At 34.6% G+C, this 13,702-nt stretch overlaps 1 protein-coding gene across 6 annotated transcripts in view; it reads left to right on the plus strand.

Annotated features, from left to right (window-relative positions):
- Positions 1-13,702, plus strand: part of eya1 (EYA transcriptional coactivator and phosphatase 1) — a 92,836-nt gene that overhangs the window by 29,595 nt on the left and 49,539 nt on the right. For 3 of the 6 annotated variants that reach the window (XM_056450420.1, XM_056450421.1, XM_056450423.1), the window contains 4 exons: positions 60-197; positions 9,261-9,343; positions 9,718-9,904; positions 11,936-12,078. In XM_056450420.1, coding sequence (XP_056306395.1) covers positions 60-197; positions 9,261-9,343; positions 9,718-9,904; positions 11,936-12,078 — 551 coding nt within the window. The remainder of the gene's footprint in view (positions 1-59; positions 198-9,260; positions 9,344-9,717; positions 9,905-11,935; positions 12,079-13,702) is intronic. The other 3 variants (XM_056450422.1, XM_056450424.1, XM_056450425.1) reach the window with 1 other exon arrangement.

Consider the following 13,702-nt stretch of genomic DNA (forward strand, 5'->3'; position numbering starts at 1 on the left):
CTTCTCTATTGGATTGCGTGGAAAGGAGTAACACTGAGGATTGTGACTAACTGATTTAGGTCCATTGTGGGCAGGCATCAAGACAGAGGGTGGACTGACCCAGGCTCAGTCTCCAGGCCAGAGCGGCTTCCTCAGCTACAGTTCCAGCTTCTCCACGCCTCAGACAGGACAGGCACCCTACAGTTATCAGATGCAAGGTCAGGATCACCCTCTTCTCTCCTTCCCTCTTATGCTCTTCTCATTGGGTTGCACAATATTAAACAAATCTAACACTCTTTTTCTGCAATATATATTGCGATATGAATACAATTTCACCAGATGAGTTGAATTGCTCAGTTTGGGGAATAAAATCATTACTTTAGATTAATTAGGATTTTTTAGAGGAGTGAATTAAAATATTAAAATATTATAAACAAATTACAAGCATAGATAAATAAAGTACAGCAAAGAAAAAAGTGAAATAAACTGTACTTTATAGTTTTCTGAGGCAGTATTCAGGTACAACAATTGAATGATCTAATGCAAAATAGCACTGTAGCCTTTATTGTTTGAATAATTTACAAATTGTACAATTTATTGGGCATAAATGCTTTATAATTTCTTAAAATGCTTACACTGGCCATAAAAACCAACACAGGCTCATTGGAAATATGTGCTACATTTTTGCGAAATCATATATTCGTGCCTCGCTATATGTTTGTCTGCAGTTTCTAGGTAAAACGAACACTATGGGTCAATATGACAACTTTTGTTCATCTTTATCAGACATATTATCGATGAATGCTCTGTATTATCGATGAATGGTCAGTATGCTCTGTAGCTCACCTTGTACTGTGTCGCATATCAATATCTGGCTGTAATGTGCTTTTCTTATTTGCTTTAGAAAAAAAAATTGCATATTTATGCACTATTCTACACCCTTTTGTAGTATAAATAGTGTAAGTACTACATTCACACAGAAAAATCTAAAAAGAATGCACTTATTGAACCGGTAATATGAAGTGTGAAATCTTGCCCGTTAACTGCTTTGCTCATGTAGTGGAAGGGGCGCAGCTTTCGGGCACTGATGTTGGATTACTTTATTTATTTTGGATTGAGAAACCATTCCATTTGTGTTCCATTTGGGACAACACTACATACATTCACTATGCTGTTGAGTGTGTAAGTGCATAACTACATAGTGCATAAGTGCGTGGTGTATAGTTTGCCATTTGGGACGCAGCTTATCGGTTGAGTCGATTGTAAGTTGTAAATTGCATATATGAAAAAACATAGCCCAGTAACGTAATTGACATTCGCAAAAATGTACACAACAGTTTAGTGACAACACAAGCTTTAAGCAAATGTCGCCAAAACAAATGTCGCCAAAGCAACGTAGCAGAAGGAGCGGATTTTTCGGGCACTGATGTTGGATTACTTTAATTATTCTGGATTGAGAAAGCAGTATTCTCCTACAAGAGTGATTATACTGCCTCCTGATGGTGACTGCGGTTATACTTATAGCAGGTATTATTTGGTAGGTTGGTCATTAATTTCTCTAATTTGGCAGCCATCAAACATCATCAGGAAAACGGTTTAAATTTCTGCTTAGTAAAAAAAGTTAGTGTTCCATTTTGGACGACGCTACATACATATAGGCAAGGCAAGGCAAGGCAAGTTTATTTATATAGCACATTTCATACACAGTGGCAATTCAAAGTGCTTTACATAAACAGGAATAAAAGAAACAAGTATAAGCTTAATAAAAACAAATAATAAAAATGGTAAAAAAAAAAAATCAGCATACAGTATACAGTACAGTATATACAGTACTTTGCTGTTGTGTAAGTGCATAAGTACATAGTGCATAGTGTATAGTGTGCCATTTGTGCTCATTGGTGGAGTCGATTGTTTTAAATGGCACTTATGAGAAAACATAGCTCAGTAAGATTTTTGACTTTCGCAAAAATGTACACAGTAACTACTAGTAGATTTGACAACACAATCTGCAAGCAAACGTCGCCAAAGCAATGTATTTCATGGTTCGCAACAATGTAGCCCTGGACACTTATCTCTAATGACCTTGAGATATTAAAAACACATAATGATAAACTTTCACTCAACTATGGTTAGATTATGCAGTGACTCTACAAATCACATATAAACTATGGCTCCTGATCAACTATAATCACTCAACTTTACAGATTCTGCCATGTGACCATTATGGATGCTTACATTGTAATGTCGATGCTAAAATTATATATTGTGAAGCTCTATGGAGTGACGAAATAGCGGCTTGATTCCTCTCAGGCCCTCTTCAAAAGAGGACACAATTAATGGCAGACACGAAGCAATTCATAACATCCTCAAGCATATGGTTGTATTGGGTTGTAGTTAGACACAGTCTTTTTTGCATTAAGCATAAAACGAACGAACATAGATGGAAAAAATTCCCTTTTTTCTTCTTTTAGACCAGTCTTTTTCTGCCATGCACGTTCTTAAGTATGTTTGCTTAAGAAGGAACACCCGGGACTCTCGTCTTTGAGGTCAGTTCATGGAAGTCACACTTGCGTACTGGGAATTAAACTTGCATCAGGCACACTTTCTGCCACCCAGTGCTTCTTCTTCTTCTTCTTTTTTTTTAAGATATTGTCCCAGCTCCAAAGCCAACAGTCTTTTTCTGTCCTTCTTTTTCTCCCTCTAGTGTTTTCCTTCGAGCCTCCAACAGTTAGCGCTGGTTTGAGCTCTCTAATCTCCAAATAATGTGTGACAGTAGAAACATCTTCACGTTTTTGAACGCTCTCCAGAGCATCTCACAATAAATAATGTGACATATGTGGTCTGTGGAAGCTTCTTTTCCATGCCTCATAAGTAGAAACGTTCTGCTTCTGCTGATCCGGATTCAACACCAGAGTTGTAAGTGTTAGGCTGTACCGACCGCAGGCGTTTAATGGCCTGTTCGCGCCATTCAAGACCAATGAGAGTTAACATCATGATAGTGTAGAGCCAAGAGTATGAATCTAGTCTCTTTACGTGGAATGCAAATCTTCATTTGTGGATAATTTAGCAATCAATTTAAAAAGCTTGAATGTTTTTCCTTTTTTTTGCAGTTAGATATTTTGGACTTTAAATTTTTAGATTTTTTTCATTTTGACCAAAATCTATACATACAAAAGTGTTTTTATGTACATGGGAAGCATAGTATTTCACACTAGGGTTAGATATTTTGGACTTAGTTTGTAGAGATATAATTTGAGATTTGTAGAGATCTTTTTTGTACATTAATACAATTTTGCATTTTTGTGTGCTAATATGTATTTACAATGACTTCAAGGGCTGAATGGTTGTTGAGTAACTTCTGGGAAATTTCAGCTGCTGTCTGGACTTTCCCTGCCTTTCGACACCTCCCTTTTTTCATGTGTTCATTACTTTTTCCTTGTGTCATTTCATTTTATTACATTATATTTCTATTACATTGATTTGTTTTCTTTTCATATTTGTATTTCTTTGGTTATTATCAACATCTGATGAAATTTTCAAGTCAATAGCACCTTTAGAAATATGTTTTCTGAGAAAAAAAAAAATATATATACTATTATTCAAAATAATACATACAATATTAAATAAATAAGTAACTGTGAAATAATGATTACTTAATCAGCATGAATTTTTCACCATAAAATTCTCTGGGTTTATTCACTCCTATTTTACTGCAAACCTGACAACTTTCGATTTTTCATCTTTTTTTTTCAACAAGACAAATTTAATTCAAATAACAGCATAAAGGTCCGTAATAGCAGGATGGTAATCAAATAATAATATAATTTTATTCATTTTTATTTTGTATTGAATTTTAAGTGTGTGGTAAATCAGAAATTGAGGTGCCTTCAGTCTTCCTCTCCAAGCCCACACAGACATAAACACATTAGCCACTAACAGCAAGAGCAGATGACAGATGACCATTAACCAGGCCAGTCTGTCTCTATTGGCTTCCTCCCGGTGCCTCATCGATTAGGCAGGTCTGGACTTAGAGGAAGAGACTCAACACAGAAGCCAAATGTAGGCCCCCCCTCTCCATCTATACCATACCAACTGCTGTCCCATAACCCTTCAGAGCGAGTCTGCACCCAGCTGTCAGAGGAATACAATTAAATTAATGTTTTTACCCTGCTCTTTTGTGTCTAATGGAACGGCGCTGGCTTTCTCTGATCGCCGTCCAGAAATGTAACATAGAAGGAGATTCCTGGCTTAAAATGATGAGGTCTGGAGTCATCACAGATTGGCGGATTATCACATTATATGATATGCAAATTTTAACCTGAGCTATTTTAGGTCAGAATTTGTGGCATTGTTTTTCAGGCTTTTGTTCATTTGTATGAAAATTAAACAATGCTTCTGCAGATGTACTTTTGCTAATGTATTGTATTTAAAATGTCAATTGTCAATTGTCAAAAGTCAATTGTTTTAGACAATTTGTTTTTTCTGTAAAATCTAAATTATTTTGTGGAAAATCATTTAATGACTAGAATGATTAGAGAAAAATCTATATAATGTATGAAAATCTATAAAATGTTAACATTATATTGTGTATATAACTGAAAACAAAATAATTAGGCCTCGTGTGAATATTTAATTCCATTTTAAATATTGCCGGCACCTGACAACAGTTCATTAAACTGGGCTGGGCTCAGTCTGAAACACCGCTGGAAGCTTTTATCATCTAGGTACAGTTTCTGGAGGAGTTGATGAACTCACAGAGCTGGATGCACATCTGAAAGGATCTAGTGAACTCAGACACAGCGCTGAACGAATGTATGCTGTTTTTCAGCCTTCTTAAAACACATAAACACAGCTATTCTCTCAATAAAATCCATGTTAGCCATTTAGCAATGAAGCTAAAGTCACCGGGCAGACAGAAGCCTTCCATGACAAGAATCAGCGTCTATTGTGAAGTGAACTTGACGTGCGAATAAAGCTAATTTGACGTTCTAATAAAGTGTGTAAACTAAAAATGTTCACGCATTTATTTTCACGCTATTAAAATCTGATATTTGCACGTAAATAGATGCATGTAAATTTTGAGTTTACTTCATTCGCGCATCAAATTCACATTTGGTGTGCCACATCTGGTGTGAACACAGCATTAGAACTGATTTCTTTGGTCTTTGCCATGATGACAGTACAAGTATTTTGCTAGTTATTTTGCAAGATACTAGTATTAATTTTAAAGTACAATTTATAAACTTAATTAGGTTAATTAGGCTAAGTAAACAAGTTACTGGACATAAAAAAAATTATGTTTGTTCCGTAGCCAATTGAAATAAAATGAAATTAAATACTGTTAAAAATGTCCTTGCACTGTTAATCATTACTTGGGAATTACTTGAAAAAGAATAAAATTGTAAAAAAGTTAACCTATATTCAGTTATGTGTGATTTTAATAAAGAAGAGTAAACAATCTTAATATTAATTGTAATCTGAATCTCATTTTCCTTGAATTGTTATAATTTTATTTTTGATTATATATGAAAAAGTTCAAATACATGACAAAAACAGAATGCTAACCCATTGTTGCCTCCAAAAACAAACAAAAACTTAACTCAAATTTGAGTCAACCCAACTCTACATCCATTTTCTTTTATGCCAATTCACTTTAAGACTTACTGACAGCATCTCAATCCTCATAACTCACATCTAAGTATAAATGAGGTATTAATTTTCCCGTTTCACACCTGTCTGAGCTTTCGGCTTCCTTTTACCATGAGCGCACAGTGATTTGGACTCTGAGTAGATGATAATTACAGCAACAATTGGTTCCCTCCATTCTGCACCCCGTGTGAGAGGAGCAGCAGACTGCGTTTTAAAGAAGCCCATCTGGACTTGATCGCTCGCTCCCCAGAGAGGCCTACAAAACTTCTGCTACAAATATTGTGCGCTGATGATAGACATAGCCCATGGCAAGAGGACTGATCAAGCACAGCAAATGGACTCCCAATTGGAGAGGCCATAAGGAGAGCCAGTGTCTCGTCTTGAGTGAACTAACTGGAGCAAGACAGAGCACAGAGGGGGGAGGAAAGGGGGGACTTTTTTGTTGCCCCTGGGAAAAAAACAGGCCTCTCCCCAGCATGGAGTCATTCTTTTGGGACCGGAGGGGGTCCTGCTTGGCTTTTATGTGGCTCCGGACTCTCTCTGGAGTCAACTGCTTTCCTACGAGTCCTGGCTTTTATGACTTTTTGAACTGTGGATTTAGCTAATTTGTTGTGCAATGGGAGCTCGATGCGTCTGGCTTTATGGGACGGCACAAGTCTGGAGAGGAAGTCAACAGCTTTTAGAAGCTCCTCTTGCTGTTCTTGCATGAAAAACAAGAGATAAAAAAGAAACAAAAGTCACGGGTTGTGCCAGAAGGTTGTCCAGAAGCAAAGTTGTTGCGTGTTTGTTGCGGTCAGAGGGGATTCCCTTGTTATTCTTTTGATGAGCTGAAGATGAAAGACTGTGATTCTGTTTTTGCTGAGCAAATTAGCAGTTAGCTTTGTATCTAAACACAGTGAGGTAATTTTGTGCACATTTCATGTTGGGAACGCTTTATAGAGATAAATGAGGACTCTAAGGTTACTCACAACTCTGAGCAGCAGGACGTACAGCTGTTCAGTAGTTTATCACCTGGTTATGGTTGTTGGGGGAAAAAAAAGAAACTTCTGGGAAGATGTGCTAAAACTGATTTATCAGGCTGAAAAGCTCTTACTATTGAAGTGAATGGCACTTATTTCGGAATAATTTACATAAAAAGACAAGTTTAAATGTATAAAAGTAACTTTGTGAAACTCTAGTGTTTTTAAAATTTGTGTTATTTAATTAACCATTTCTACAACAGTGTTAGTATATAGTTAACTAAAAAATACACAATTAAAAATTGTCTTTCTTTGGAATAAACCTGATAATCTGAAGATGAATCTGAAGACTAATCTTTAAAAACTTAAAATTTGAAATGTTGGTCTGACAACTAACTACAATAAACTGTTTAATTCAAAGTACAGAAATGACTAAAGCTAAAATGTGAAACAAAATAAATGGTACCACTTTATTTTGATGGTGCTGCTCCTTCAGCAGACATTTAACTGACTATAAGAAACTTTGCAAGTACATGTCAACTTACACTAACCCTAACCCCAACCTAATATTCTAATCTGATGAGAATTAGTTAGCATGTAGATGTAATGTAACTTAAATTGAACAAACGGACCATAAAAATAAAGTGTGACCAAATAAACATAAAAAAGTAAAAAACTGGAAATATATATGGAAAAAACTAATTAATAATCATGATAAGGTTGTCTTGATATGTTGTCTTGTCACTGAAGATATATTGTAAATAGGTTTTTAAAAGTGGAATCATGGCATATTTGTTGTTTTATAGTGTTTTATATTGTATAGTTTAATGTATAGAATGTAAATACAAAATGTTAACAAATCCAACCCCTTTGTTATTTGTTTTATTGCATTATTAAATAATAATAATAATAATAATAATAATAATAATAATAATAATAATAATAATAATAATAATAATAATTATTATTATTATTATTATTATTATTATTATTATTATTATTATTATTATTATTATTATTATTATTATATAATTTATTTGTCATTTATTAATTATAAAAAATAACTGTGACAAATCAAAATAAATCCCTGTCTATAACTTTTAACGATGCTGGTATACACTCCTACAGCAACTTTTCTTTAAGTCTGCTTGAGAATTTGAGCACTGTGACTCCCAGAAGCACCCCAAACACGACAGGCTGCCTTCAGGCTGTCTCTTTCCCTATAACTCATGTCATGTATGTTATTAAGTCATTAGATGCTATCTCTCCAAAGAAAGATTTAATTACCCAGAAGGTGCTTCTTTGAGCAGCTTGAAAAGAAGACAGATATGCATATTCATTGAGGCAGGATGTCAGGTAAAAAAAAAAAAAAAACTCCCATCACCTTCCCCCTCCTTCACAACAGTGGCACTATGTCTGTCATTGGAAAGGTAGCAATGGATGAAATAATAGACCCAACCCCCTTTTCTCTTTCTCTCTGACCGTCAGCCAAGATCCAATCACTGATATGGGAGAAGAAAAGATAAAGCCACTGTTATTTCCCATTCACCAACACACACACACACAAACAACCCTGCATGCCCTTATAGTACCTGCAAAGCTTTGTCTTAAATGCCTTTAAGGTGGTTTAGGTCTTGCTTGGCTCGACCTCCATCTACAATTTAAAACATGGCACCTATTTTTGGAATATTAAGTTTATATTTTAATCTGAAATGCATGTCTTACATCAAGTAAAAATGAAGGCTCTGTCTGTAACTTTTGAAATGCCTCTTTTTTTTTCTGTTTTCAATTTGGAGTGTGCAGATTGAGGTATTTGTCATGTGTACATTTATATGATGTCCAATAACTTTGTCAAATGACCTTGATAGTTGGTTTATTTTGTGTTGGAAAGTGACTAAAATCTAATGTCGAGCCAGCATCTTAAATTAATGTCATATTGACGTCAAATACTGACATTTATTCATCAGGTATGGCAACCAAAATCCAACGTCTGATAGATGTCATAGTGGTAACGTCCACACAACATCAAGCTGGATCATCATTAGACGTTGATATTTGGTTAAATTTTGGTTGGATGTTGGACACTGATGTCAGCCTGACATTGGGTTCTGACATCAACCCGATTTTCATTTCTAAACAAAATGCAACATCCCCAAAACATTTGGGTACAACATCAATCTGACGTCATGTTGACCTCCTGTGCCTGCTGGGATTGTTAAAATTATTAAGTAAATAAATAAATACTTACTAATGATGTTCAGAATTATTAGGTCAACTTATTTGCAAGTTACAAAGGGTTCGCTAACTTTTTTAAGTAACATAATTAATCACTTTTACAAAACTTGGCTCTGCACAATTTAGTTCCAACCCTGCTTCAACACACTTTGCTGTAGGATTCAAACAAGCCTGAAGGACTCAATTAGTTTGATAAGGTGTTTAATTAAGGTTGAAACTAAACTGTGCAGAGCTACGGCCCTCCAGCAACTGGCTTTGAAACCTGTGTGTTAACTCATCTAGGAGAGTTGTAAACAAGCCTATTTTAAAAAAAAAAAGGTGTTCTTTTAACAACGCTAGTTTGAAAACATCTTTCTCAAATCATCCGAAAACCTAATTTAATTCAAAATCTGTGTTCTGCATTGTGATTTCTCACCGTTACATCTCTTTCTCTGACAGGAGGCAGTTTTACAACAACTTCAGGGCTCTACACTGGAAGCAATTCCCTCACAAACTCGACCGGATTCAATAGCACACAACAGGTAGCTGAATTTCTATCTCTTCTAAGTCTAGTCTACAGTGCACATCAAAATTGTTCTTCCTCCATTTGGCACATACGCTCAGTATGTTTTCCTTCCTCCATTAAGCTTTTATAAAACATGTGTACACTCGCATATTACTCACATGATATGAATCACTCTAAATGTCTCGACCACTGTATGCACGGATTACCTCTTGCTCTTTTTGTGTATGAATTATGCCAGGAGCGGAGACAAAAAAACGAGTGAAGACAGATCGCTGTCCAGATGTAGCGCAGAGGAGACATATGTTCACATTTACGTTTTGGAATCTGCGCTGTAAAGTAGCAGGGTTGCACTCTGCTATCTCACATTACTGCCTTGATGTCTTTGTGCAGGACTATCCTTCCTATCCGACGTTTGGCCAGAGTCAGTATGCGCAGTATTACAACAGTAGCCCTTACACTTCTCCATACATGACAAGTAACAACACCAGCCCTACTACACCCTCCACCACTGCCACCTATACCCTGCAGGAGCCTCCATCAGGGATCACCAGCCAGGCCCTCACAGAGCAACCCACAGGTAAGAGAGACCCATTTATATGGGGGAAAAAATGGGAGTTACTACAAAGAAGAGAGTAGCTGATTTTGCAACACTAAGCATTGATCATAGATTTACAAATTAGTGATTAGTTTTACAATGTATTGTCCATAAAAATAGGGCCCTTTGTACTGTGTTAATATGAAGCAATTTTGCATATTGATTTTTCACTGATGTAATTAATTACACTTTGCATAGGATTTGGGTTTTAAAATGACAAGAAATGTCCTGGCAGATAATTGCTGTGCATTTAGTTTTTTTTTTTCTATTCTATTCTATTCTATTCTATTCTATTCTATTCTATTCTATTCTATTCTATTTGCTTTCTGTCTTGTTTTTTTTTTTTCAATCACAAATTTCAGAATTAAAAAAACAAAACAAAATTTTTCTTTTTAGACAAAATAGTTTAGAATTATAAAAGTAAAATGTGAAATTAGAGAAGAAATTGGAGAAGACTTTCTGTCATTGATGACAATAATTATAGGTTTAGGGTGCTTTCACACCTAGGCTTTTGTTTCGGAACCTGGTGCGTTTCCCAGCAATTGTGCTTGGCTCCATGTAAAGCAATCAGACTGAAATCGCCTGAATGAGTTGGTGTCAGCTTGATTGAAACGAACTCTGGAGCAAATTGATTGTAGTGAGAAAGCAAAACGATCCAAACCAGGCTATGTCACAGTGTATTATTGATAAATAATAGGCATATACAGTATACGGCTATATGAAGAGAATTATGAGTAGGGCGGGAGGTCATTCCTACCAGTAAATGTGTGTTTCATGTCAAATTTGAAAGTGAGAACATGCTGAACTATTAGTCAGAGCTGTTTATCCGTTAGGAAAATTGACTGAATTGCCATCTTGGTTTATCTGTTATTTCTCTCTATAATGTAAAGCCTATAATGCATAATGTCTTACCTCTGATTTATATCTGGTGACAATGTCTGTGGGTGTCACCATTCAAAATTAAAGTGCAACATTGTAACAATTTGAATCCCTGTTTCAGAACAGGAGAATTGATCCACAGGTGTGAAAGCACTCTTTATATAAAAATACCTATTGCTCAGTTACATAACCAGAAGGTCACCATGTATTCATTGTAAAAATAAATTGTTGCTGACTTGAAGTTATAAGTTTAATCAAATTAACTCTACAAGTCATTTCAACTTACATCAATTAAACTTACTTAAAACGTTAAATTTGATAAATAAATTTATCAAAAACAAAAAAAATAAAATAAAACATATGTTGTCATGACTTTTTGATGATTATATTGCTTTTAAAGTGTACTGAGATATATTGACAGTTATTTTATATATTTGTGTAGTAAATATGAAGTATTACATATAATAGTTTTATATAATATGTATTTCATATAACAGTTTGAAAAGAATTAAATCAATGTCCAACAATGGACAGATGTTACTATTTAGTCACTTTACAAAACATCCTAAAAACAACACAAATTCAGCATCTAATAATGTTACAGTTTGACGTTGTGTAGATGTTACCAATATGACGTCTATCAGATGATGGATTTTGGTTGCCATACCTGACAAATAAATGTCAGTATTTTATGTCAATATGACATTTGTTTAAGAGGTTGGCTCGACGTTGGATTTTGATCACTTTCTAACACAACCTTAAATCAACCAAATGTCAACATCTAATGATAATACAGTTTGATGTTGTGTGGACGTTATCATTATGATGTCTATCAGACATTGGATTCTGGTTGCCATACCTGACGAATATGTCAGTATTTGACGTTAATATGACGTTGGTTTAAGATGTTGGCTTGATGTTGTATTTTAGTCACTTTCCAACGCAACTTAAAATCAACAAAATATCAACGTCATTTCATGTATATTAACATAATATTAACGTTATATGACGTTGTGTGTCTTCTGGAGCTACTGAGCTCCAAATGAGGTAAACAGATCCAGCCACAATGTGAAGGTGAAAGTGTTTTATATTTTCCTCTTTTGATGTACTTTTTGCCTTTCTTTTTTTCTGCAGGAGAGTACAGTACAATCCACAGTCCATCAACCCCCATTAAAGATTCAGATTCAGATCGATTGCGTCGGGCTTCGGATGTAAAGGCACGTGGCCGAGGAAGGAGGAACAATAACCCGTCTCCACCTCCTGACTCTGACCTTGAGGTATTAGACTGTCAGTGTATCTGACTTCAACAACACTGATACAATTCATCACTGATAAGATTATAATAGTAATCTTTATAAAATCAAGTAATGATTATTGAAAAATTTACATTTTTCCTCAATTTACTCAGCCTCAAACCTTCCTCCATGTATATGATTTTATTTTTATTTTTTTCTGTCAGACAAACACAGTCAGAAGAGTTTTAATTCTGGCTCTTCCATGCTGTATAATGGTGTTGGATAGTGACTTTTTTTAAGCTTCCATTAGTGCATTATTTTATTGTTTAAATTTAAAAAAAAAAATTACAATTCTTAAAAACTAGAAATATGTTTGTTAAAAAACTCATCGATCTGTTGCAGCCTATTGGTTAGTATGATGATGACAGTTTATTTGCTTTTAAAAACTTCAAAATAAAAGCCACTACCCATCACCTTTATACAGCATCAAAGAGCCTGGGTAAAATTTAAAGCTACTCTGACTGTGTTCGTCTGACATAAATCATATTCATATACACCAAATTTGGCTCGAGGGTGAGTAAATTATGGGGTAGTATTTTTTTTTTTTATATTCCCTTTAAAGGCATAGTTAATAAAAATAATAAATAATAAAAATAATTCTGTCAATCTGTATTGACCATCCACTTGTTTAAAACATATTTTAGATTATTTCCGCTAATGAACAGAAAGGAAGATTTTTTCAAAAAAAGATGGGAACCAGTAGCCATTGACTTTCATAGTCCACTCAAAAAATTATGATGTTTGCTGTTTGTTTAAATCACTTATTTAAAATGAGCTTTTTTGGGACAACACAACTGTTATATATACAATTGATGTCAGAATTTTTAGCCCCCCTGTAATATCAGCCCCTATAACTCATTTATAATAACTAATTTATTTTGTCTTTGCCATGATGACAGTAAATAATATTTTACTAGATATTTTTCAAGACTATACAGCTTAATGTGACATTTAAAGGCTAAACTAGGTTAATAAGGTTAAACAGGCAGGTTAGGGTATTTAGGCAAGTTATTGTATAAAGATGGTTTGTTCTGTAGACTTTTAAAAAAATATATATAGCTTAAAGGGGCTAATGATTTTGACCTTAAAATGGTTTTTAAAGAATTAAAAACTGATTTTATTCTAGCCAAAATAAAACAAATAAGACTTTCTCCAGAAGGAAAAATATTATCAGGCGTACTGTGAAAATTTCCTTGCTCTGTTAAACATCATTTGTGAAATATATTTAAAAAAAATATATATTTATTGTGTATATATATATATATATATACTTTTTCCCCACTATGGAAATCAATGGCTACCAGTATCCAAATTATCCAAAACATCTTCTTTTTGTCTTCAATGGAAAAAAAGTAACTCATGAAGGGTTGGAACGATGAGAGTAAGAATAAATAGTTTGGGTGAACTGTCCTTTTAAAAATAATGCATCACAGAGTTTATAGAGTGCGCGTACATGCATGTTACAACATGTAAATGTCCTAAACAGAGTTTTTTTGGCGAAAGCTTTGTTTTGCATGTTTCGCTTTGCATGCAAACGCATTAATCGGCATTCTGTCAGTTTACTCAGAGCGCACGTCACATGTTTTAACATGAAGACCAGAGAAAA

The sequence above is a fragment of the Danio aesculapii genome, chromosome 24, assembly GCF_903798145.1.
Source record: "Danio aesculapii chromosome 24, fDanAes4.1, whole genome shotgun sequence".
Lineage (NCBI taxonomy): Eukaryota > Metazoa > Chordata > Actinopteri > Cypriniformes > Danionidae > Danio > Danio aesculapii.